This window comes from Mya arenaria, chromosome 10 (assembly GCF_026914265.1).
Source record: "Mya arenaria isolate MELC-2E11 chromosome 10, ASM2691426v1".
NCBI lineage: Eukaryota > Metazoa > Mollusca > Bivalvia > Myida > Myidae > Mya > Mya arenaria.
Window position 1 is genome coordinate 16,164,246 of NC_069131.1, and position 24,540 is coordinate 16,188,785.

The 24,540-nt window shown below is 36.7% G+C and overlaps 3 protein-coding genes across 4 annotated transcripts; 1 reads left to right on the forward strand and 2 right to left on the reverse strand.

Moving 5' to 3' along the window:
- The first annotated feature begins 1,811 nt into the window (after nt 1–1,811).
- On the forward strand, nt 1,812–3,956 carry LOC128205713 (uncharacterized). Its single transcript, XM_052907622.1, has one exon. It carries the CDS (start codon nt 1,910–1,912, stop codon nt 3,188–3,190), a length of 1,281 nt encoding a protein of 426 aa, XP_052763582.1. The 5' UTR covers nt 1,812–1,909; the 3' UTR covers nt 3,191–3,956.
- A 2,608-nt stretch (nt 3,957–6,564) lies between these two features.
- On the reverse strand, nt 6,565–8,888 carry LOC128205717 (neuromedin-U receptor 2-like). The gene has a single exon (XM_052907627.1). It carries the CDS (start codon nt 8,554–8,556, stop codon nt 7,483–7,485), a length of 1,074 nt encoding a protein of 357 aa, XP_052763587.1. The 5' UTR covers nt 8,557–8,888; the 3' UTR covers nt 6,565–7,482.
- Nucleotides 8,889–10,909: 2,021 nt separating this feature from the next.
- LOC128205270 (uncharacterized) lies at nt 10,910–23,107 on the reverse strand. Of its 2 annotated transcripts, none has more exons than XM_052906794.1 (9): nt 22,850–23,107; nt 21,816–21,935; nt 20,777–20,898; nt 19,707–19,763; nt 19,262–19,304; nt 14,234–14,500; nt 13,973–14,006; nt 13,563–13,657; nt 10,910–12,673 (listed from the first exon to the last, which is right to left on the reverse strand). In XM_052906794.1, the coding sequence occupies exons 1-9, from the start codon at nt 23,022–23,024 to the stop codon at nt 12,507–12,509; spliced, it is 1,080 nt and encodes a 359-aa protein (XP_052762754.1). In that variant the 5' UTR covers nt 23,025–23,107; the 3' UTR covers nt 10,910–12,506. The 2 variants fall into 2 exon arrangements, with proteins under 2 accessions (XP_052762754.1, XP_052762753.1); XM_052906793.1 differs by having other exon boundaries at nt 19,262–19,394.
- Between the last annotated feature and the right edge of the window lie 1,433 nt (nt 23,108–24,540).

Below are 24,540 nucleotides of genomic sequence, written 5' to 3' on the forward strand. Positions count from 1 at the left end.
ATAACCCTGGTGAACATGAACACGGGAACAACATGAACCACCACTGAGCACAGAACCCTGGTGAACATGAACGCGGGAACAACATGAACCACCACTGAGCACAGAACCCTGGTGAACATGAACACGGGAACAACATGAACCACCACTGAGCACAGAACCCTTGTTAACAAGTAAATAACTGCGGGAGAAACTTTCGTTATTATTTTTTTATGATTTCAAGGACCATGATTGATCATTGTTGACACTCCCTTTTCTCACCAATTTGTGGTATGTCGTTCAATGTTGACGAAACGTTTTGGGTAATTCCGGAAATGTGCAAACAGATCACCTGATCTTGCTTGAGGAAGTGGTCGAAGAGCAGCGATGAAATGTAGGTCATTGTCACGGAAGTGAACGACTAGATATTACTAAGTTTGACTTTTAGCTTGCCGAAATCTTTAAAAATGAATATAAAATGAAAATGTACGAAATAATAATTAATCAGTGTCTTTTTTATTATTCGTTACTTTTGACCTAAAATTTTATTTCCAGTTTCAAAGGCTTAAAACTATTATGTGTAAAAATGATGTTTTTACATGGCCGATAAGTGTCTGAACACTGATATTTAGGTTATGTTTTTTGACAAATTTGTTTTAAAACTGATGCCCGCTTGGACTTAGTTCTTAAATAGAAATGGAAACTGTCATGTTTCCATAGTAGTTTATTCATGCTAGGTTCTTTCTAAATGGCATGAAACAATCGAATATTTTGAAAAGAGGTAAAGAAGGTTTGCTGAGCCAATTTGTATTTAAATGTTTCTGAAAACTGATCACAATATTGATGAAAAAGTTAAAAAAAAACAAAACCAAAGCTACGAATCTAACATGTAACAAAACACATTCTACAGCAGCATCGAATATTTGACTCATTTACCTGGAAGTGCAAGGTGAAAGTTGCCCACTGTATTACGTAAATATAAAGCCATAATAGTTTTACAGATGCAAACCATCTCTCGTATGATCATATGAGATATGTACACCTTGTGACAACGATATAGTTTATCTTTGATAATAAAACTGTGTTATTAGAGTCAATTGATAAACAGACCCCGTGAATACTTTGTAATACTATTTAAGTCAGTCATTTGGAGTGTTAATCTTGACAAAGATACACGCAACATTTCTCTCATAAAACCTTGACATTTTTTAAAAACTAATGAAAAGAATTAACATTTGAAATGGCAACTGGAGGTGTAAACAGCAATGATTCAGATGTGTGTCTGCATTGTATGGAACCGTATAGGGATCCGAAGTATCTTGATTGTAAGGATACTTTTTGTGCACACTGTCTGGAAAGCTGGATAGATAAGTGCTTGGATCTTAAACAATCAATCCAAAGCTTTCCATGTCCACTATGCTTTAAGGACATTCAGGCATGTATATTGAAACCAGACGATATTCATACCTTCGTGTCAAGTCTTCCTTCTAAAGACTTTTCACAGTCATATAATAGTAGCTCAACAAAGTCAGATAGAACAGATGCAAAAGAAGCAAGCACAGAAGTGGAGTATTGTGATCCGTGCAAGTTGGATGATGATAGCGTCGACGCAAAGTTTTATTGCTGGGATTGTGATGAAAATCTGTGTAAAAGTTGCTCCAGTTTTCACAAGAGAACCAAAAAACTTAGAGATCACCTAATAATTCCTATTGATGAGAGACAGAGCCGGTATTTGGATAAATGTAATATCCAATCCTATTGTGACAAACATCCCGAAAGGAAATTAAAATATTGTTGTTTAGATGAAGACATACTTTGTTGTGAAGCATGTTATGTTGAAAATCATCACGATTGCACAAGTGCAATTCTCATTTCTGACTACGCAAGAAACGAGAAATTTCAAAGTGAAAAAAATGAATTATTGAATTTGATCATGACACATCGTGGGTTTCTTACAAAGTTGCAATCAAAAGAAATCAAATTACGAACGCGTCCAACAATTATAAGGCGATTACTTTCATTAATAGATGATGTAGAAAAACTTGAGAAAGATTATACAAACCAGGAAACTACAAATATTGCAGTAAACATAAAACGTATAGAGAACATTGCTTCATGCTTTCAAGCAATACAGAATGCAAACACTCCCTCTGCTATTGTTATCTGCAAAAATCTTAAATTAAGACTTAAGGAATCGGAAAACGAATATGAACAAGTAAGTGGTGATTGCATTGGTAGAATGGCGAAATTATACGAGTGTTACAGCTCCGAAATGCGCCTCATTAACAGTAAAGACAAGCATATACGGGAACTTATTTCCGTTGTCAAGAATATCACAATGAACACAGTCAGTAAGAAGGTTAAATATTTCAGAACAACACAGTTTCTTCTCGAGTCAGCACCCTCAAACGCTATTCTCATGGAATCAGGTGAAACAGTCATTTTGGACACAACCAGAAATATAGTAAGGGTTTACAATACTGATGAATGGGAGGAAGTCGGTCACCTATCGCTCGGAGGTGTGGTTCATTCAATAGCTAAGACAGAATTGGAAACACCAACATTGTTGGCCTCGATTCCTGGTCAAAAGAAAGTTGTAATGTTTGACATAAACGATAAAAAAGTAAACATTGTTGAAGAAGTCAATCTTTCAACCGCATGTTTCAGCATAGCCCCGATAAAAGATGAGTTATACGCTATAAATGATAAAGGAACTATTACACAACTTTCGTTTACCGATAAAAAAGAATCGTTTGTGTATTTAACAAAACGACCTGAATTAAAAGAGTTCGATCCCTCCGACAGTCAGATTTGTGTCAATATGCACAAAAAGCTTTTAGTCGTAACTTTTCCACGACGTGATACAATTATGGGATTTCATTTGGACGGACGTGTTCGTTGGTGTTTAGTTGACCATCATTTACTTCAAGGATTGCGAGGAATGGCGTTTGTATTTGATAAGTTACACGTTTGTTGCGAAGCGACAGCTTCGGTACTGCTGGTTGGAAATGATGGCAAAATAGTCGATGACTTTTTTGGCAAGATAGTTGATCTCCATAGACCCCTTGCAGTATCGTTTGGCTTTTTAGATGGAACATTTCTAGTTTCAGATAATCATGCTGGTCACGAGCTGAAATATATTTCGTGTAAAGACCTTGCGTATGATCCTATGGTAGACCCATTGCGCATAATGCACCGATGTGTTTTATTGTAGACCTTTTATATATAATAGTGAACAAAGTTCTACAGAAAACAGGCGAGAACGATGTGAGTCCTGTTGAACGTTATTATTTTTGGTCCTACTGAAATCGAGTTCTATGCAACCCCTTGTTTCAGACCACGTTTTAAATTGACGGGTCAATGACTTGCGACATAGGAAATCTAAAAACTTCTTTTACTTTTTATATATAAAGAAAAGAGGCCATTTATCAGTATTTTGCTTTTATATAGTAATGTTCATTAATCTGACAATCAATAAGCTAGCTATTGTTCTTTGAACATTTAGGTGTTTTACTTTTGAATCGTTGTCGTAGTAAATCTTGTAATAGTTAGTGTTTTTTTGTCTTCTAAGCGATAAATGCCACAGGCTAGGAGTAGCCCGCCGCCGACTTATCGTATAGAAGGTCAAACATAAATGTACACTTTCTGAGTGTTCTGTGTGAAGCCTATTAAATGCATTTTAATAGCCAGTGCTCATGCGCGAGCGTTGAAAGAACTGGCCAATAAATAAAGCCAATCAATGAATGGATGGAAATTTGGAGGTTGTCTTCGGTACCTAGTAATTGAAATTTGGCAGTTGTAATCTTTTTCAAAATAATTTTGGTTATCAGAGCTCTTTTAAATGATGTAATGTGGATCTGTGCTGCGATCTCATTGGCGGAGACATGAGTCTGAACACTAAACTATTGAAGATGTACACTATTTAAAGGCCAAGGAGAATGTGATGATTTTTGATCAGTCATTTTATAAATGAACGTAAATGTATGTGTGAACATTAATCTGTATCGTTATCCAAACACTTGAACTTTGGAAATTTATTAATTTAACTAGTAGTACTGATACAAATATGTTGCTAAAGATATCCCTGGGTCAGTATTCAATATTAAGTAAGTAACTTATCCTTATCCTTAAACATGCCTCAGTGTTTTCATTAAGCCTATTGGTCAGCTAAATATACAGGCATATCAGAACTCTTAGTTTCTAATCTTAAATTTAAGTTTGATCCAAGTTGCTTATTGAATACGACCCCAGGAGGTTGCTAAAACCAAAAATGCTGAATGTTAATTGAGTCATATACCATTGTATATTATATGTATTATAAGTTCAAATTTGATAAAGCTACATTCATTCTGTTTGTTTTGTTGTTTATTTGTTGCGCGTATTAAGTTGGCTCTATTTTTTATTTATGTCTTGTCATATCTCTGTTTTTGTACACCTACGAGATGTCGTATATAGGTCTCGGATATCAATAAACCATACAACTTGAAACTTGAGTTAAAATGATAAATGTGTTCGATACCGTAAGAATCTCTTAATACGTTACTACGCAAATTGACATACCAAAACTGTTTTTGTATGTTACAATAAAAGAGTATATTCCTACAGAAGGAGAAATTTCTTATTTCGAACATAGTTTCAAAATATGACTATCAAAACAAACTATATAATTCTATCAAAGTAACTTATTCATATAATGATTCGTTCATAGACTTACAGTTTAGGTCCCCATCTTGATAGTGAATCTTTTACAAATTATTAATGGTGCGTTTAGTAATAGGGTAATAATGATTCATTTAGTTCTGAGCTCAATAATGCATTATATATTGTAAGTACATGTTACATGTGCCGGAGTATAAGGTTAACGGGAAATTGATAGAATAAAGGCAGCATGGTGTTGCTACCTTAAAACCTTTTTTCCAACTAATAATGCCCTTAAACATAGACAATGATATGTGACATCTGCTTAATGCTTTTACCATGTTCAAATTGTAACTATTGGGTCAGGATAAGCTCCGTGCGGGAACTCATTGTTTTTTATGCATCTAACGTAAAGAGGGGGTCCGTCGTCCAACCATTCGTTCGTCACAAAATCTCATGTCGCGCATTTCACGTTATGCATCTAGGTTATTGTCAATGGCTGCACCCCGGAGTCCAGAGTTATGGCCCTTGACGTATTTATGCAATAGCATAAACATCATGCAATCTTGTGTGGTGCGTTTTTGCTTCGTTATACCGTGCACCTATTAAAAGGCATTAGCTATACACTTGCTATTGTTAAGGATTTCGCGCCTTTACCCCTAGTTGATACATTTAAACGGAACATGAAATAGGTATATTGATACTTGAGCGAGTCATATTCAAACGTAAACATACGTTTTTTAGGCTTTTGATGGTTTCGCTTCAGGATGCAAATAAATTTGAGTCACAATCCGTCTGCACTTAAACGCAAACTAATGAAGTATTTCGAATAGGTATACGTTCCAGTATTGGTAAAATAAGGGGAAGAGGGCAAAACTACCATGGCTCAAAACTACCATGGCCCCAAACCACAATGACCCCAAACCACCATGACCTCAAACTACTATGGCTCTAACCACCGTGATTCAAACCACGAGCACCCAAAACCACAATGACCCACACCACAATGACCCCAAAACCACCATGGTCCTAAAACGTGACCCTCAACCTATGAATAGCGCTATTTTACTTAACGGTGTAAAGGGCGGAAACCACATAATCAGAAGTTGTTCAACGCTCACAAGAGTCGTTCATCTATATGCTATAAACACAGATCCACGTAAGGTTAAGCTTAAATGCCTAGATTAAGCCTTTTATAAGTGACCTACACCCCCTCAAAAAAAAAGAAAAAAAAACACACATTTCAATCATATATGTCACAGCTCCTGGGAAATTTGTGATCGAAGCCGGTTTTTTATGTACCATGAAATCACATTCCTCACAGGTAAAAAATTGCATCATTTTTTTAACAAAAAAAGTAAATTTTACAACTGAGTCACATATGTCACTGATTGCTATTTCCAGTATTGCAGATATATTTTGTTGATATACATATACTATGCTCCAAAATATTAACAAATTATTTCTATTTGAAGGCAAAAAAAATGCTTTAGTATTCATGACCTCGGGGTTTTTTCATCATCGCATATGCTACATAATGTTGTTTTAACAAACATTGTACTTCTTATAAAATGGTCGATTTACATTTATGCATTTTGGCAACAATTAAAGGAATTATCGCAGACAAGATGCAAAAGTCCAAAGAATTAACATTTACAGCTGATTTCTTTTGTCTTCTTTTGTCTTAATGCGAGTTAGAACTAGTGTCATGTTCGGATCTACGTTTGGTATTAGAATTTCCTAATGCAATCATGTTGCCTTTTTCACGGTACAGTTAAAAAATCTGACATTCTAAAGACCCAACACAAAAATTTTCATTGGCTCTGAGGTGACACCCGTAACATTTTATTTATTTTGTGGCCACAACTTATAAAGGTGAGAAAAAAAACATAGCAGATTGGGGCCACAACTTAGTAAAATGAGGAACAACACATCTAACAGCACATTTTATACTCTTTGGAACATAATTATATACATATTAAACAGTACATGTTATACACTTTAGAACATAATTATACACACATCTAACAGCACATTTTATACTCTTTGGAACATAATTATATACATATTAAACAGTACATGTTATACCCTTTAGAACATAATTATACACACATCTAACAACACATGTTATACTCTTTGGAACATAATTATATACATATTAAACAGTACATGTTATACACTTTAGAACATAATTATACACACATCTAACAGCACATTTTATACTCTTTGAAACATAATTATATACATATTAAACAGTACATGTTATACACTTTAGAACATAATTATACACACATCTAACAGCACATTTTATACTCTTTGAAACATAATTATATACATATTAAACAGTACATGTTATACCCTTTAGAACATAATTATACACACATCTAACAACACATGTTATACTCTTTGGAACATAATTGTTAAAGTATCTAACAGTTTTTGTTATAATCTTTAGAACATAATTATACACATATCTAACAGCACATGTTATATTCATTGGAACATTAGTGTACATATATCTTACGGTACTTGTTTTACTTTTTAGAACATAATTAAACACACAGTGAACATGTAAACAGTTCATGTAAGACTCATTGTTATGGCACATGCAACTTACACAAAATAAATTTAGTGATGAACTTTTCTGTTCCAATGCAGAATAATTTTGTCCACTTCAATCGGCGTATGGTCTTGGTACAAATGACCCGGATGTGGGTTAAATAATTGGTTTGTTTATTATAATACCAGATTACAATTCGTGTTATTGTTTTTATTCATATTATGTACGCACTGTTACACAGTCAAAATGAAAGTAAATATATAAATTGCCGATTTAGTGCTTGATGTAAAAAACAAGCTGCGATCTCTTTATCTCTTCCAAGCACAAACAACTTTTCTCACATATTCTCGGAATTCGGAGTTAAAGAATCCATACATAAAGGGGTTAATTGCAGAGCTAAATAGATAAGATCTGATTCCAAATTGAAAAGCAACTAGGTCACTGTCGGATAAAAAATCAGATTCAAAGGTACCATTTTTTGCACGCCATATGACTAACAGAAAAAAAGGTAGAAAACTGACAACAAACACCACCGTAATCACCACCATCAACATCGTCAACCTAACTGTACGAGGTTTGGTATGGCTTGGCTGCGTAGCCATTTCCACTGCCATTCTCGCACTTTGTGTACTCCGGTCCATTGAGTCTCCACTATAAGAAGGTTCCACTCCAATGGCCGACACTTCGGAAGTTTCCGAATATGTTTTCCGCTTTAGGAGGACACTCCAAACTAAGGCGTACATTACACATAGTATGATAGTAAAACAAATGAAGATAACAAAATGCGTTGAGTTAAAAATCCATAGGTAATTACGATATTTTTCTTCTTTGGTTGTAGTACAGGTATATCCGGTAACTTGCTGACCATTTTCATTTCTCACGTCTACCGGTACTGCTTTGCAAAAGACCAATGAGGGCCATGAAAAGAACAAGGCGCCAACTATAGAGCCAGCGCATGCCACTTTTGTTTGATTGTGATTTAACTGCCTTCGGAATGGTCTACAAATCTTTCTGTATCTGTCAATGGATATTTCCAACAAAACTCCAATGCTACCAATTGCTGCAAAATGGTTCACAAATCGAAAGATTTTACATGCAATACTGTTGTCATATGTGAAGAACAATCGAAGGGTAGCTATCTCAGATGGTATTGAAATTCCGCAAGAGATCAGATCATAAATGGCCAAGGTGCAAATGAAAACAAAGTGAGTAGAGTTCTTTGCATTACGTCCGTAGAACAGGACCACTAGAACATTTCCGATCAGTCCTACACACATTAAAATGACAAGATAAGCAATCACTGGCGTCATCTGGTCAGCTGTCTTCGCGTTGATGCGTTCCAATATAACCTTTTCATCGCTTATATTGAAAGTGTTATTCATGTTATTTTTTTGTAGAATTCCATTCGTAATTTTTTTCAATAGCAACGCCTTTTCATATCAAATGGTATTTTTCTGTTCTGCAATGCCTGATATAGCAGTAGTTGTATGTTTCTTTTATTTCGACTACATCATTGACATTGTTGCTCAAAGTGTTAGTCATTTATTTCACTGCAACACAACAAATAACAACATTCATCGTATTAACATTTAAAGTCCGGTAGCTCCAATTGTATCTATTGGTACAAAAAACGCTGCTAGAGTGTTTAAGTGTTCGTAAATGCGCACATTGTCAAAACCTTCAGTAATACAGAGCTGTATCTTTAGTCGTTAAATGCAAGATAAAACTGAACGCAATAATTAAAACCTAACTTCCTGTATATTGTCTTATTTTTCAACATTTCTTAATTAAAACGTTGTGCCACTTAATATGGTTATCTGTTTGGCTTCTGGTAACATTTCCTTTAGTTTTAGCTGTATGTTATAGATAGATGATATCAAGTAAAATATTATTGGTTAAAGCTGCACTCTCACAGATTGAACGTTTTGACAACTGTTTTATTTTTTTGTCATGAAACGGGCCAACTTATGCAAACAACTCTCACAGATTGAACGTTTTGACAACTGTTTTATTTTTTTGTCTTGAAACGGGCCAACTTATGCAAACATGCATGGAAACAAACTGCTGACAAAACATAGATCGTAGATTTGTATATTTAAGTTAAAAAAACATGATGTTTAATGCATTTTTTCTTAAACAGTTAGTAATGCTTTTAGCCATAAAACATTATTTTTCGGACGGAAATATCAAAATCTGCGATCTGATCTTTTGTCTGCAGTCTTTTATCACTTATTAGCAGATACTTACACAAAAATTGGCTCATCGTATTTTTTTAGTATTTTATTGTGTTGTTTTCATTATCAGATGTTGCTGACGAAGATACAATTGGCCTTGATTGTCTCCGTTGTCAGTTAAAAGTTACTCAGAAATCAGCTTTTGCTCTTGGAATTTTTTTTTTACAGATGACTTATAGAGGTCTACCTAAGCAATGGGATTTCTTGTTTCATTTTACAATGACCAATGGGATTTCTCGTACCATTTTACAATGACCAATGGGATTTCTTGTACCATTTTACACTGAGCAATGGGATTTCTTGCACAATTTTACAATGACCAATGGGATTTCTCGTACCATTTACCAAATGACTAATGGGATTTATTGTATCATTTTACAATGACCAATGGGATATCTCGTACCATTTTACAATGACCAATGGGATTTCTTGTACCATTTTACACTGAGCAATGGGATTTCTTGTTCAATTTTACAATGACCAATGAGATTTCTCGTACCATTTACCAAAGGACCAATGGGATTTCTTGTATCATTTTACAATGATCAATGAACAGTTGTATTATGTTTAGTTCATCTATGTTCATTTCGCAGGAAATTACGCTGAATTCAGTTGGCATATATCCAAAAAATGTCACTCATATCATACGTCCTTTGTAACAGTCTGTCTGAAAGTTATTTGTTACCTCCAGCAAAGTGAAACGATGCCAATACAATATATGCTATGATCTGTGCTCTTGAAGAACAGCCATGAGTTCAGTTAATGCAAACATTATGTATTGTCCAAGGTCGAAGTTACATATGTACAGGGAAGTCGAACTAGTATGACTGAAGGAAAACACCGGTGGAAAAAAAACGGGCAATTATTAAAATGCCATAAATGTTGTAAAGTTACTTAAAAGGTATTTTAGAAAAGTATTCCGAATAAAACATATCTGGGTGGACAAAACCACCAAAAGGAACCGCCGCCCAGAAACTAAATGTGTTTGCTCTGCAACACGGATTCAAAAAACGTTTGCTAACGTGAGCGACCGTAGCCATAACTTAACGTAGGGCAGATGAAAGAGGTCCAAAGTGGTGACGACCTTCAAATGTCTTTCACGATGGTTTGTCTCTTGTAAAGTGTCTATGACATTGTTGTTTGAAATATTATAATTCATCCATTGAACATACACGTGTTTTTGGTTTCCTTCTATCCAAATGCATGGGCATACGCGCTTTAATTTTGTGTTGTTTTTAAATTGTATGTACCATTTATATAAGATGGTATTTTGCCGAATTTCAAATGTTTCCTGTATAGAAACATGTGCATAACTGTTTCCGAAACTTCAGTAAAATCCTTGAAAATTGTTGACAAAATATGCGATTAAAATAAAAAGTTTGGCTTTTGTCATTCAAAACTTTTTCATATTTTCGATCATTGCGCTACAAGCCTTCGCTCTCTGGTGAGAAATAATATCATTTACTTTCAATGACGACTGATCAATGAAACAATACAGAAGAAGAAAAATAAAAGTTTATTCATGAAAATATAACGATCGATACATATTTGATAATGTCAACATCACCCGTGATCAAATTCATGCACACATATATATGAATAACACAGTTTTAATAAAAAATAAAAGGAATACAAGTATATATATACTTTTACACTTTAATACGAAAAAGCAAATGATAAATCAAATTTACATATACATCAAGTATAGTTTATAAGATGAATAACATTATACATATTCAAAATAACTGATAATTTTGGAAAACATCTGATGATTCTTTAAGGTATATAATTGGTCTAGATACTACATATAAACGGTATAACACACGCACGATACTCCTGGACATACTTGCTGTCTTGGTTTGTTTCAAATTGAGTGAATTTATACACTTTGTTATACTAAGGGCGTTTTTGTTGGTTATAAACTGGTTTCGGTTTTATTTCGGTTTCACGAACTGTGCATTTGTTGTTACAGTTTCAAATAAATCCAAAACCAGTTTTATCGTTTTTTTTAACGAAAAACGAAACCGGTTGTCGAAACTATTGAAACCCCTACCGGAGGCGGTTTCATCGGTTAGTTCCATCCGAAAACTAGTTTACTTTGAAACCAACATGGCGGAAGGTGATCAACCACGTTTGTTGAAACTCAATCCCTTTGATAACAATGCTTTACAATGGGCAAATGAGCTAAATGATAAAGGTTATATTTATAATTGGAAATAATGGCTACATGCAGTAGCTCCTCCATGTTGTTTAAACTGTACACAAAACCATGCATTGGTTACTTCAAGCCAAACTATCAAAACCGAGTTCGAAACTGATGAAACCATTGACACCAAAACTGAAACTGGTTTGGTATCAACAAAAACGCCCTTAGTTAAAATTCAAGCAGATCAAGAAGACTTGCACCCAAAAAAATCATAATGTTCAATAAAAGTTGTTATGTACATAGACCGTGTAAAGTCTCGGAATGGTATCGGGTATTTATCTTTACAAATGAAAACTTGTTTTCATATGTATACATACATAATTGTATTCACAGTCGAAAACAGGAATGCGTAAATTGTCTTGGCAGCACTCACACACATGCGCACGCACGTGCACGCACGCACGCACGCACGCACGCACGCACGCACGTTCCCGTACTCATTCATTGATTCATTAATTATTCATTTAAAACGATAAAGAAATAGTAAATTAATCTTTGATTGTCCTGGAAGTTTTCATAGTTATGTATGCTAACTATTAACTTTAAGCATGCAGGGGCGGGTCCAGGATTTGACGTTAGAAGGGGTGTAACTTAGCAGCGTAACCTTTGGACTTGCGCCCCTTACTCAGAACCGAGTTTGTTGGCAAGTGTTGGCAGTGTGAGGGTATTCCCCAAGACATTGTAACAATTTCTAGTCCGAAATGGTGCATTTCGGGCTTATTTTAAAACTTTTCTCCTATATCAAAATAAAAATTCAACTTGGACAATTACAAATATTGCCTTCCGACGTAGCATATATGACGTAATGTATCACGTGGTATACACACACTGATGTAGTGTCGTTGAAGGTTTGGCGCACATGCATGCTTTCCAAATGACTGCCCAAACACATTCACCATGGCTTGTTTGGAGATATCTTTGGTGCGGCGCACAAAGATTTATACTTATGACTGTCCGTTCTTGGACCTAGATCATTGTAGTCGGTGGATTGGTCCACTGTCCAGACAGTGCGGTACTGGTGTTCGTTTCTTACTGGATCAATGCTTTCGTACTTCTGATCTAGAAAAAAACCGATCTGATAAGCTGAACAGTTGAACCCCGTTGGCTCGAACTCCCAGGGACCGGCGAAAATACCTCGAGCCTCAGAAAATTCTAACCAAGCGGGAATGCTGACATTCAGTCTAACGAAATTGGTCCTTTACATCCAGTTCTAGCCAAGCGAGTTCGAGCCAACGGGATTCGACTGTACATTCAAAATGAAGCATCGAATATACCCATATACCCAATATAACTTTCCTTACAGTACACCATTTTACATGAAACAAAGGGCAGTCTATGTCGCATAAAGAGCCCCGCCTTCCTTTGGTTACCGGAGTGTGATAACGTTGGTTAGTTTCACCAAACACTTCGACAAACATGTGTTGACAGTGCTCCGTCAGACGGCCGTTTTGAAAAAAAGGTTTGTTAAAGTGTTTTAAGAAACTAAACTCTCAATCAAACTCTGGTAAAACACCGAAGGCGGGGCTCCGTTAGAGGCGGATACTGTGCTATGTTACACGAATGTGATAAAGGATAATTCGTTATATATATTATACGCCTAAAAGCGGAATAAAAATACATTTAACTGTATTTCATTAGAAAAACACGCCAATGTGTATGAACAAGTAACGTCATTTCGGAAATTAAGTCGTTTAAAGTATATGTCTCATGCCTGTTCGCGCTCAGTTGCAAATATCAAATGGTTAAAGTTGTTTCAAACAGTGAAATATCATTTTAACACCACTGATACATTACTATAGATCACCTGAAAGCATACAATTAGCATATAATAAAATATAATGAATGGAAATCGGAGTTAAAATCTATGAACATATTGTGTACTGTTTTTCAAAATGATGAAACCTTAACCAAATCATTGTTTTTGACTTAGCTCATTTGAAGTACCTACCATCTTCAACATCCTCGTAGTGATGGAAACGGTAACTGCTGTTAATACTTGACCAATTTTGCGTTTTCAGCGTGGCAGCAGATGGCAGCTTATGGCTAAAATCACAATGCGTGTCATCAAAATGCTAATGAGTAATGAGGAACATGGCATATTACATAATACATTGATAATCGAACAGCTAATACAATCGAACCCCGTTAGCTCGAACTCTCAGAGACCAGCGAAAATAGCTCGACCATCGGGAAATACGAGCCAAGCGTGAATGATTACATTCAGTAAAATTAAATCGGTTCTAAACATCCAGTTCGAGCTAACGAGAAAATCGAGCCAAGCGAGTTCGAACCAACGGGGTTTCAATTTACTCAATTTGGATAAATTTCATCAAGAGTTATGAATAATGGTATACCTACATTTGTTCAGTGTCAGTTCCTGCTCCGTGAAAGCCTGTAAATATAGCCCATGTGATGGTAAAGCAATTAATCTGCCGAACACTTCTTTACTACGACGTACTGGCACTACTGTTACATTTATGCAAAGTGTGTTTGTTATTTCATGTTCAATCAATTAGTAAATCACGTCCCAGTTCGTTGCATTGTATCGATATATTATAGCACAATCTAATTAAAGGCCTTAACTCCAAGAAAAAAAGTATTCAAGTTAAAATATATTACCTGTCCATACAATTTGACCTCGCTTGAACATGACAATTCCCACAACAGCTGACAACGCAACAATAAATGCTAGAGCACACATCGTTATAATCAGTCCTGTGTGTGTTGGGCCGTCGTCTGTGTTGTTGGACGCGTTTGGTTGTCCATCTTGATTATGCAGAATGGTACTATCACTTTGTTTAGCATTCTTTGTCTTGTGCCGAACAGGATTCAGCTTGGTATACATTCCATTCAAATCACGAGACGTGTTTTTGGAACAATCAATATCTAGGGAAAACGCATGAAATCAGTAAAAATGTGAATCTTTCATAAATAGTAGAAAGTTCAATTTTCAATTCATTTGTAAAACAAAGGTGTTAGTCTTCCATGGGGCAGTTACCTGATCATTTATCTATAAAGCTAATATGTATGTTATATAGCTGTATCGAATTATGACACGTCTGTCGTTCAGTGTCTGCTAGGCTCTGAATCCGATGTAACTCGTTCAGTGTATGTTAGACCCCTAACCTTGTGTCTCGCGTTCAGAGTCAGTTGGACCCTGAACCTTGTGTATCTCGTGAAATGATTTTTAGGCTCTGAACCTTGTATATGTCGTTCAGCGGCGTATGTTAGTTCCTGTACCTTGTGTTTCTCGTTCAATGATTGTAAGACTATAAACCTTGTGTCTCTCGCTCAAAGATTGTAAGACTATAAACCTTGTGTCTCTCGTTCAAAGATTGTAAGACTATAAACCTTGTGTCTCTCGCTCAAAGATTGTAAGACTATAAACCTTGTGTCTCTCGCTCAAAGATTGTAAGACTATAAACCTTGTGTCTCTCGCTCAAAGATTGTAAGACTATAAACCTTGTGTCTCTCGCTCAAAGATTGTAAGACTATAAACCTTGTGTCTTTCGCTCAAAGATTGTAAGACTATAAACCTTGTGTCTCTCCCTCAAAGATTGTAAGACTATAAACCTTGTGTATGTGAGGCTCTGAACCTTGTGTCTCTCGTGTATGTGAGGCTCTGAACCTTGTGTCTCTCGTGTATGTGAGGCTCTGAACCTTGTGTCTCTCGTGTATGTGAGGCTCTGAACCTTGTGTCTCTCGTGTATGTGAGGCTCTGAACCTTGTGTCTCTCGTGTATGTGAGGCTCTGAACCTTGTGTCTCTCGTGTCAGCGAGGCTCTGAACCTCGTGTCTCTCGTGTCAGTGAGGCCCTGAACCTTGTGTCTCTCGTGTATGTGAGGCTCTGAACCTTGTGTCTCTCGTGTATGTGAGGCTCTGAACCTTGTGTCTCTCGTGTATGTGAGGCTCTGAACCTTGTGTCTCTCGTGTATGTGAGGCTCTGAACCTTGTGTCTCTCGTGTATGTGAGGCTCTGAACCTTGTGTCTCTCGTGTATGTGAGGCCCTGAACCTTGTGTCTCTCGTGTATGTGAGGCTCTGAACCTTGTGTCTCTCGTGTATGTGAGGCTCTGAACCTTGTGTCTCTCGTGTATGTGAGGCTCTGAACCTTGTGTCTCTCGTGTCAGTGAGGCCCTGAACCTTGTGTCTCTCGTGTATGTGAGGCTCTGAACCTTGTGTCTCTCGTGTATGTGAGGCTCTGAACCTTGTATCTCTCGTGTAGGTGAGGCTCTGAACCTTGTGTCTCTCGTGTATGAGGCTCTGAACAATGTGTCTCTCGTGTCAGCGAGGCTCTGAACCTTGTGTCTCTCGTGTATGTGAGGCCCTGAACCTTGTGTCTCTCGTGTATGTGAGGCCCTGAACCTTGTGTCTCTCGTGTATGTGAGGCTCTGACCCTTGTGTCTCTCGTATCTGTGAGGCTCTGAACCTTGTGTCTCTCGTGTCTGTGAGGTTCTGAACCTTGTGTCTCGTTCAGTGTATGTGAGGCTCTGAACCATGTGTATCTCGTTCAGTGCATGTGATGCTCTGAACCATGTGTATCTCGTTCAATGTATGTGAGGCTCTGAATCGTGTGTCTCTCGTTCAGTGTATGTGAGGCTCTAAACTTTGTGTCTCTCGTTCAGTGTATGTGAGGCTCTGAATCGTGTGTCTCTCGTTCAGTGTATGTGAGGCTCTGAACTTTGTGTATCTTGTTCAGTGTATGTGAGGCTCTAAATCAAGTGTCTCTTGTTCAGTGTATGTGAGGCTCTGAACTTTGTGTATCTCGTTCAGTGTATATAAGGCTCTGAATCGTGTGTCTCTCGTTCAGTGCATGTGAGGCTCTGAACTTTGTGTATCTCGTTCAGTGTATGTGAGGCTATGACTCTTGTGTCTCTTGTTCAGTGTATGAGGCTTTGACTCTTGTATCTCGTTCAGTGTATGTTATGCTCTGACTCGTGTGTCTTTCGTCCAGTGTATGTAAGGCTCTGACTCGTATGTCTCTTGTTCAGTGTGTGTGAGGCTCTGACTCTTGTATCTCTCGTTCAGTGTATGGTAGGCTCTGACTCTTGTGCATCTCGTTCAGTGTATGTGAGGCTATGACTCTAGTGTCTCTTGTTCAGTGTATGTGAGGCTCTGACTCTTGTATCTCGTTCAGTGTATGTTATGCTCTGACTCGTGTGTCTTTCGTTCAGTGTATGTGAGGCTCTGAATCGTGTGTCTCTCGTTTAGTGTATGTGAGGCCCTGAATCTTGTTCAGTGTGTGTGAGGCTCTGACTCTTGTATCTCTCGTTCAGTGTATGGTAGGCTCTGACTCTTGTGTATCTCGTTCAGTGTATTTGAGGCTCTGACTCTTGTGTCCCTAGTTCAGTGTATGTGAGGCTCTGACTCTTGTGTCTCTCGTTCAGTGTATTGTAGGGTTTGACTCTTTTGTCTCTCGTTCAGTGTATGGTAGGCCCTGACTCTTGTGTCTCTCATTCAGTGTGCGTTAGACTCTGAGCCTTGTGTCTCTCGTTCAGTGTATGGTAGGCTCTGAACCTTGTGTCTCTCGGTCAGTGTATGGCAGGCTCTGAACCTTGTGTCTCTCGTTAAGTGTACTGAGGCTCTGACCCGTGTGTATCTCGTTCAGTGTATGGTAGGCTCTGAACCTTGTATCTCTCGTTCAGTTTATGTGAGGCTCTGAACTTTGTGTCTCTCGTTCAGTTTATGTGAGGCTCTGAACTTTGTGTCTCTCGTTCAGTGTATGTGAGGCTCTGAACCTTGTATCTTTCGTTCAGTGTATCTGAGGCTCTGACTCGTGTGTCTCTCGTTCAGTGTATCTGAGGCTCTGAAACTTGTGTCTCTCGATCAGTGTATCTGAGGCTATAAATCGTGTGTCTCTCGTTCAGTGTATCTGAGGCTATGAAACTTGTGTCTCTCGTTCAGTGTGTGGTATGTGAGGCTTTAAACCTTGTGTCTCTCGTACAGTGTCTGTTAGGCTCTGAATCGTGCTTCTTTCGTTCAGTGTATGTGAGGCTCTGACTCATGTGTCTCTTGTTCAGTGTATATGAGGCTCTGAATCGTGTGTCTTTCGTTCATAGTATGTGAGCCTTTGAACCTTGTGTCTCCCGTTCAGTGTTTGTTATGCTCTGACTCATGTGCATCTTGTTCAGTGTATGTGAGGCTCTGCATCGTGTGTCTTTCGTCCAGAGTATGTTAGCCTTTGAACCTTGAGTCTCTCGTTCAGTGTTTGTTATGCTCTGACTCATGTGCCTCTTGTTCAGTGTATGTGAAGCTCTGAATCGTCTGTATTTCATTCAGAGTATGTGAGCCTTGGAACCTTGTGTCTCTCGTTCAGTGTTTGTTATGCTCCGACTCATGTGCCTCTTGTTCAGTGTATGTGAATCTCTGAATCGTGTGTCATTCGTTCAGAGTATGTGAGCCTTTGAACATTGTGTCTCTCGTTCAGTGTTTGTTTGATCTGACTCATGTGTCTCTTGTTAAGTGTATGTGAGGCTCTGAATCGTGTGCCTTTCGTTCAGTGTATATAAGGCTCTGAACCGTGTTTCTTTCGTTCGGTGTATGTGAGGCTCTGAATCGTGTGTCTTTCGTTCAATGTATATAAGGCTCTGAACCGTGTGCCTTTCGTTCAGTGTATGTGAGGCTCTGAATAGTGTGTCTTTCGTTCAGTGTATGTGAGGCTCTGAATTGTGTGTCTTTCGTTCAGTGTCTGTTAGGCTGTGAATCGCGTGTATTTTAGGCATTTTTAATATAATAAAAATGGAACAATACAGAGCGTATATTCAAAGCAACAGCATCACTCTCTTTGACTGGATCCTGTAATAACTCAAAAAGTATACAAGCTAGATTTATGTGTATAGAGGGCAACTCGGCCATTTTACACTTTAAAGACAACACATCTGGTTGTTATAGCAACACAAATAGTGAAAATATCACTTTTTGACAGGATCTTGGAATAACACATAAAATATAAAAGATGAGCATACAAAATAGCATTTTGGATGTAGAAAGAAACCATAAAGAGTTTATGCACACGAACATAGAGAAAATACGATTTGTTACTTGATCTTGGTGTATTTCGAAAATACTTCAATTTTGTCCTATTCCAATTGTTGTTGTTATGACATGGCAACAACAACAGTAAAATGTTAATTATTTTTCACTGGATCTTGCAATAACTCAAGAAGCTTGCAAGCTAGGTTAACGAAAACGTATTTTCTTTGTCGGCAACAGAAATAGTGAGAATGTATCTCCGTCAATCCGAAAACAAAAGGATCCGGTGATAACTCAAGAAGTATGCAAACTAGATGTATGAAACTTTGTATACAAGTATTAGGGACTTATAAGGAAAGTATGAACAGCATTTATAAATATTGTTACTGTGGGAACAAAACCGGAAAGGGACTATTGTGTTGCTAGTAATACGCGGGCTCTTGTTTAAATTATCACAAAATTGCTCCGTTGAAAAAAAAGAACAGAACTTTAACTTACAAACATAGCACAACTATGAAATATGTAGCTAAATATTGTGCCTGTCTTTTTAAATGTGTTTGACTTAAAATCACCAGCAATCATGCTTACACTGTCTCTATACAACCTTACGACAAGCAATAGTAGTTTGGATACTTTGTAAGAGGAATATTATTTGAGAATGTTTTATAAGATACGTACCGTCAATCCCATTCCCATGCCATTCATATTCGAACTGTCCGTTCTGCGCCCCAAAATACAAAGCCGTGATGTTGATATATGTACTTTTACACAGAATCATTCTTGCATGTGATAACTCTTGTTTATACCCTACCTACAATGTCAACAATGAAGAATTTATTATTGAATATTATATAGCAATTTGACTTTCTTAGACATACTGACTAGGCTACTTATCACATTTTTTGACGCAAATCTAAACTACTTCATAACGTTGCATTTTCAAATCGGATACTTTAATAAAAGATGCTCCGTACAAATGTTTATACATGCATGAACTAATTCTCTTTGGAAGCTTATGTAGATTGGATTTATACATTTGTTGGTTGTGTACATAATTATTTGATTTTTTTCTTGTTTTATTATGTTGGTATTGCATAAAACAAGGATACAATCACTGCTTTACCTTTAGACATTTTCTGGTTCGTTCAAGCCAAATGGTTGTGTTGTTTGTTCTATTTGTCTGTAAGTAATAGTTAATTCAAATTAATTAGACACTTAATTATATTCCGTTTTATACCGTATTTCATAAAAAATAATGACAAATTTATATTGCATCTAACGGATTGTATAGATTTTATTGGTACAAATATAGGGTAATATAGATTAAAGACATTAATTCATGCTGATGTTTACTACTCACCAATTTCGTTGACATTTACACTGGCTAATATATAAAATTCACCAAATGGGTTACTTAATTCAGGCTGGTGTATACTATTCACCAATTACTTTGACCTTTACTGCGTCTGGTGTATAAAATTCACCAAATATGTTGATCTGAATTCGGGGTGGTGTATAATAATCACCAAATACGTTAACCTTAATTCAGGCTAGTGTATACTACTCGCCAAAAACAACCTTAATTCAGGCTGGTGTGTGAACTGCCAATTACGTTGACCTTAAATCAGGCTGGTGTATATTTCTCACAAAATACGTTTAACTTTGTTTCGGCGGGTGAATACTTCTCACCAAATACATTGACTTTATTTCATGCTGGTGTATACTTCTCACCAAATATGTTGACTTTAATTCAGGTTGGTGTATACTTCTCACCAAATACGTTGACCTTAACTGCGGCTGGTGTATACTTCTCACCAAATACGTTGACCTTAACTGCGGCTGGTGTATACTTCTCACCAAATACGTTGACCTTAACTGCGGCTGGTGTATACTTCTCACCAAATACGTTGACCTTAACTGCGGCTGGTGTATACTTCTCACCAAATACGTTGACCTTAACTGCGGCTGGTGTATACTTCTCACCAAATACGTTGACCTTAACTGCGGCTGGTGTATACTTCTCACCAAATACGTCGACCTTAACTGCGGCTGGTGTATAATACTTACCAAATATATTTACCTTAATTCAGCTTGGTGTTGACAACTCACCAAATATGTTTACTTTAATTCTGGCTGGTGTTTACTTCTCGCCAAATATATTGACTTTAATTCAAACTGGTGTATACTACTAACCAAATACGTCGACCTAAGTTTAGGCTGCTGTACACTTTCCAAGCTGGACATTGTCGATTCTAGGCTTAGTTTAAAGGCTCCTGCCAGACTGTCGTTCAGCATCACAATCACAGTAGAGTTACCTGCCAATGTTTATTATAAAGCATACATGAAGCAAAAACAGCCAGGTTGACAAGGTTTTTGTTTTAAATGCATGAAAACTCATTGTTTGAATAGTAATGACAACTGTTAGTGTTTATTTGTGGATTAATGAAAGGCATTTGATTTCATTGTTAGGCCAAATAGTTGGCAAATACATATTGATTGGGTATAATAGGCATGCGACTCAATATTAAATGCTTTCGTAATTACACCAGGGCATCAGAGGTTTGATAATACGTGCATTACAAATATGAATTTTATGTGAAAAATATGAACTAAAAGAACGGGAAAATACGCCTGATATTTCTCTCTGCTAGAATCAGTGTCGTTTTAACAATTCCGTAAAGGATCAACGGTAACAAAATGATAAAAAAATATATACTAAACGTTCAGAAAATTGTTGAAGTTATTGTTTGTCTTTTAAATATCAACAAAACTGCTGCAGAGCTTTTGCTGTTGTCATTGGTGTTGTTTTTGTTGTTTTTAGTCGTAAAAAGGCGTAACTCAACAATAAAGAAAGAAAAAAGAATTGACATTGCTTTACATGTGTTTACTGTACGTGGCAACACGGGTTTCATATTGCATTAGAATATCTTGAACGGTTGTTGAATTATGTCAAACGATAACGCTTGTTTACGCAGAAGACGACGCCGAGGACGACGATAACACCAAAGCTATCACTTTAAATAAATAGACAGATACCACAGATAGACATTATTATCGTTCGAAAGACGACTAGCTTATATGACAGGAAATCGTTACACTTTTACCTTTACCGTTTGAATACACGTCGACAGCCATTCAATGGTAGCAATTAATATATGTGTGATGTTATGATATTAACTAATGAAAATGTTAAATAAAGTGTTTAAAACAACAAAAATAAATAATCATTTACCTAAGGAATAAAGATCGCGGATGATGAGTGAGTCTAACGTCCCGACATCACTGGGAAGAAGTGTGCAGTTGCTGAAAACTATACTGCTGTTCTTGCTTTCCACAACGTGTTGGTCTGAAACTTCATATGAACAATAACGGAATTAACTAGCTTGCATATTTTGCAACAGTGATTTGTGTGAACAGTAAATAAATATTTGTTCAGTTTGAACTACAGTACGAACCTGAAACTGTCAGTATATGCAATATCAGCAAACATGTTTAAGCGGCTGTTGCCCTCAACATAGAGGTTTAAAATGTTCATGTAACGAGTCGTAACCTGTCGGAACTCCTCAACCATTTTCCATCGAAAACAACCTCGTATGTATATGGACGGTTTACAATGTCAGACATTTTTACAATTAACTACGACGCAAGTAGATCGCGTAGTAATTTCAATTTAGCAATTAAACTTAATGACTTTACTCTTGGGCATATTAATTATTTATGCAACAATACACTATACTGACAATCAGTTTAAACTAAACAATACAAAATACACGTTATAAACTTATAACACTACACTTAATTAATACTATTATTTAAACTTTTACGAATTACTTCTACTGGAATTCCGCCATACATCCGAGGTTATCTTAGATGGAAAACGGCAGAGGAGTTCCGAATAGAGTCGTAACGACCTTTATCAATGAATTGTCACTGTATTGTCGAGGATAGAGAGTGAGTAAGATGTCTAAGACAGTAGCTTTAAAAGATGATAGATTGCATAAGACATTGTTGCTCTTTCTTCTAGGCCTTTCTGGTTAATTGAATGGTTTTGATTGTGCTGCAGTTCAATTTGTTGTCAATGTCTGTCCTAATGGCCAGGATAATGCGGATTTAAAGAAATAGTCATAACTTTGTTAAACATAGTTGTATTACAATACTATCTTTGTATAGTAAAACTACTTAAAAAAGTCGAACGCGAAATTACAGAGTGCAATTTAGAATATTAAATTATCAACTTTACAAATATTACAGAAGTACAAATGTTACCTTTGCAATCAAATAGTAATAATAAGTCCGAGGCAATAACAGCCATCAGTAGCACCGCCTTCATGGCGTTAATATTAAAGGTAAGATCAAAGTAAAACTTATTTAGTGTTTTCCTCAGAGCTAACATCCTTCCTTTTTGCCTATACTTAATGTTATCGTAATAAGCTAATAACATATTGTTTCGTGCTTTCCTGCATCTTTAGCGAGCAATGTAACAAGGAGGATATGCGACTGATTATCCCTATGATATACTTAACAATCTCGCAACATACAAGTGTATGACATCATTGGTTGACAAGTACAGGGCAGATAACCCCAAATAGGAAATTCATTCAAGTGTTACCATTCGGAGCTTCTCGGCCATTTTTTCGAAAACAACCTCGGATGTATATGGACGGTTTATAATGTCAGCAATCGGTACACTTTAACTACGCTGTAAGTAGATCGCGTAGTAATCTCAGTTTAGAACTTAAACTTTATGACTTAACTCTTGGGATCTCAATTGTGTTTGCAATAATACGCTTCACTGGCAATCAATTTATGTCTACAAGTACAATTTAAAACACTACATTCTATTAATAAAATAATTCAATTGTTTACAACCTACTTCTTATGATGAACCGACATTCATCCGAGGTCGTTTTCGTAGAAATTTAGAGTTACATACCTTTGCATCTAACGCATACAAGAATAATTGAGTTGAGTCAGACTGCCTGCGATAAGACTGGTGCTATGGTGCCCATGCTGTTATAAGGTAATACTTATGCTTGGGAGCTAAATCCTCTGTGATTGAATATGGTGATTTGAAAATAAAATCGCTGAATGTGCATGATACACTTGGTATACATTATTCACATATTCACCGCTGTGAATATTCTCCGAAGCCAATCTGGATGACTTTATATATTTTTAAGTGCGTATTTCATCATGTTTAAGTGTTTTTTTTTATAAGAGACGTAACTTTTTCTCTTACTTTGCTTTATGTTTCGTACACACAAGTGGAATGGTATTGGGGGAGGTGAAAATCAGTATATATGCTTGTGCACATTTAGAAATTTTCAAAAGAATATACAGGAACTGTATTTGGTTGCCTGTTATGGGATTGAAGGGCCGAGCACGTATACGTCCCAGCAGGCGAACGACGTCACTTTGACGTTGAATAGCGGTCATGAGGTCGACAACAAAACATCTTACCGATACTTTTTCTAGTATTTACCAGAAAGTGCATAAATCCGACTTTTACCTGAGGTACATGCCAAATGGAATAAGTCGTCTGTGCACCGCCATTTATAGTCGACTTAAGACCATTTTTTTGTCAAACATTTTGTATTTCAGACACGATTTTGATTAAAACACAACTTCGCAGGAAAAAAAACACAAATGTCTGAGTCTAAGGCGGAGATTTTTGAGTCTGATTTTGAAGATGGCGGGGAAAATGTAAAAATCACTGTGTTTTTGGACATATATTTTACCTGGTAGACAGCTTTTGGTTGTGAAGTGCGAAACAAAAAAATCACTGAAGGCAAACGTTCGACGAAACCAATGTTTACAGATGCGGAAAGCGAGATTTAGAGACTTTATGTACCGCTTTCGGATATATTATTCTACTTTGCATTTTTTTGTCATCCAAAATTAAAACGTTGATTTTGTTAATTTCCTGACGCATTCCTATCAATTGTTAGGTCTTTTTT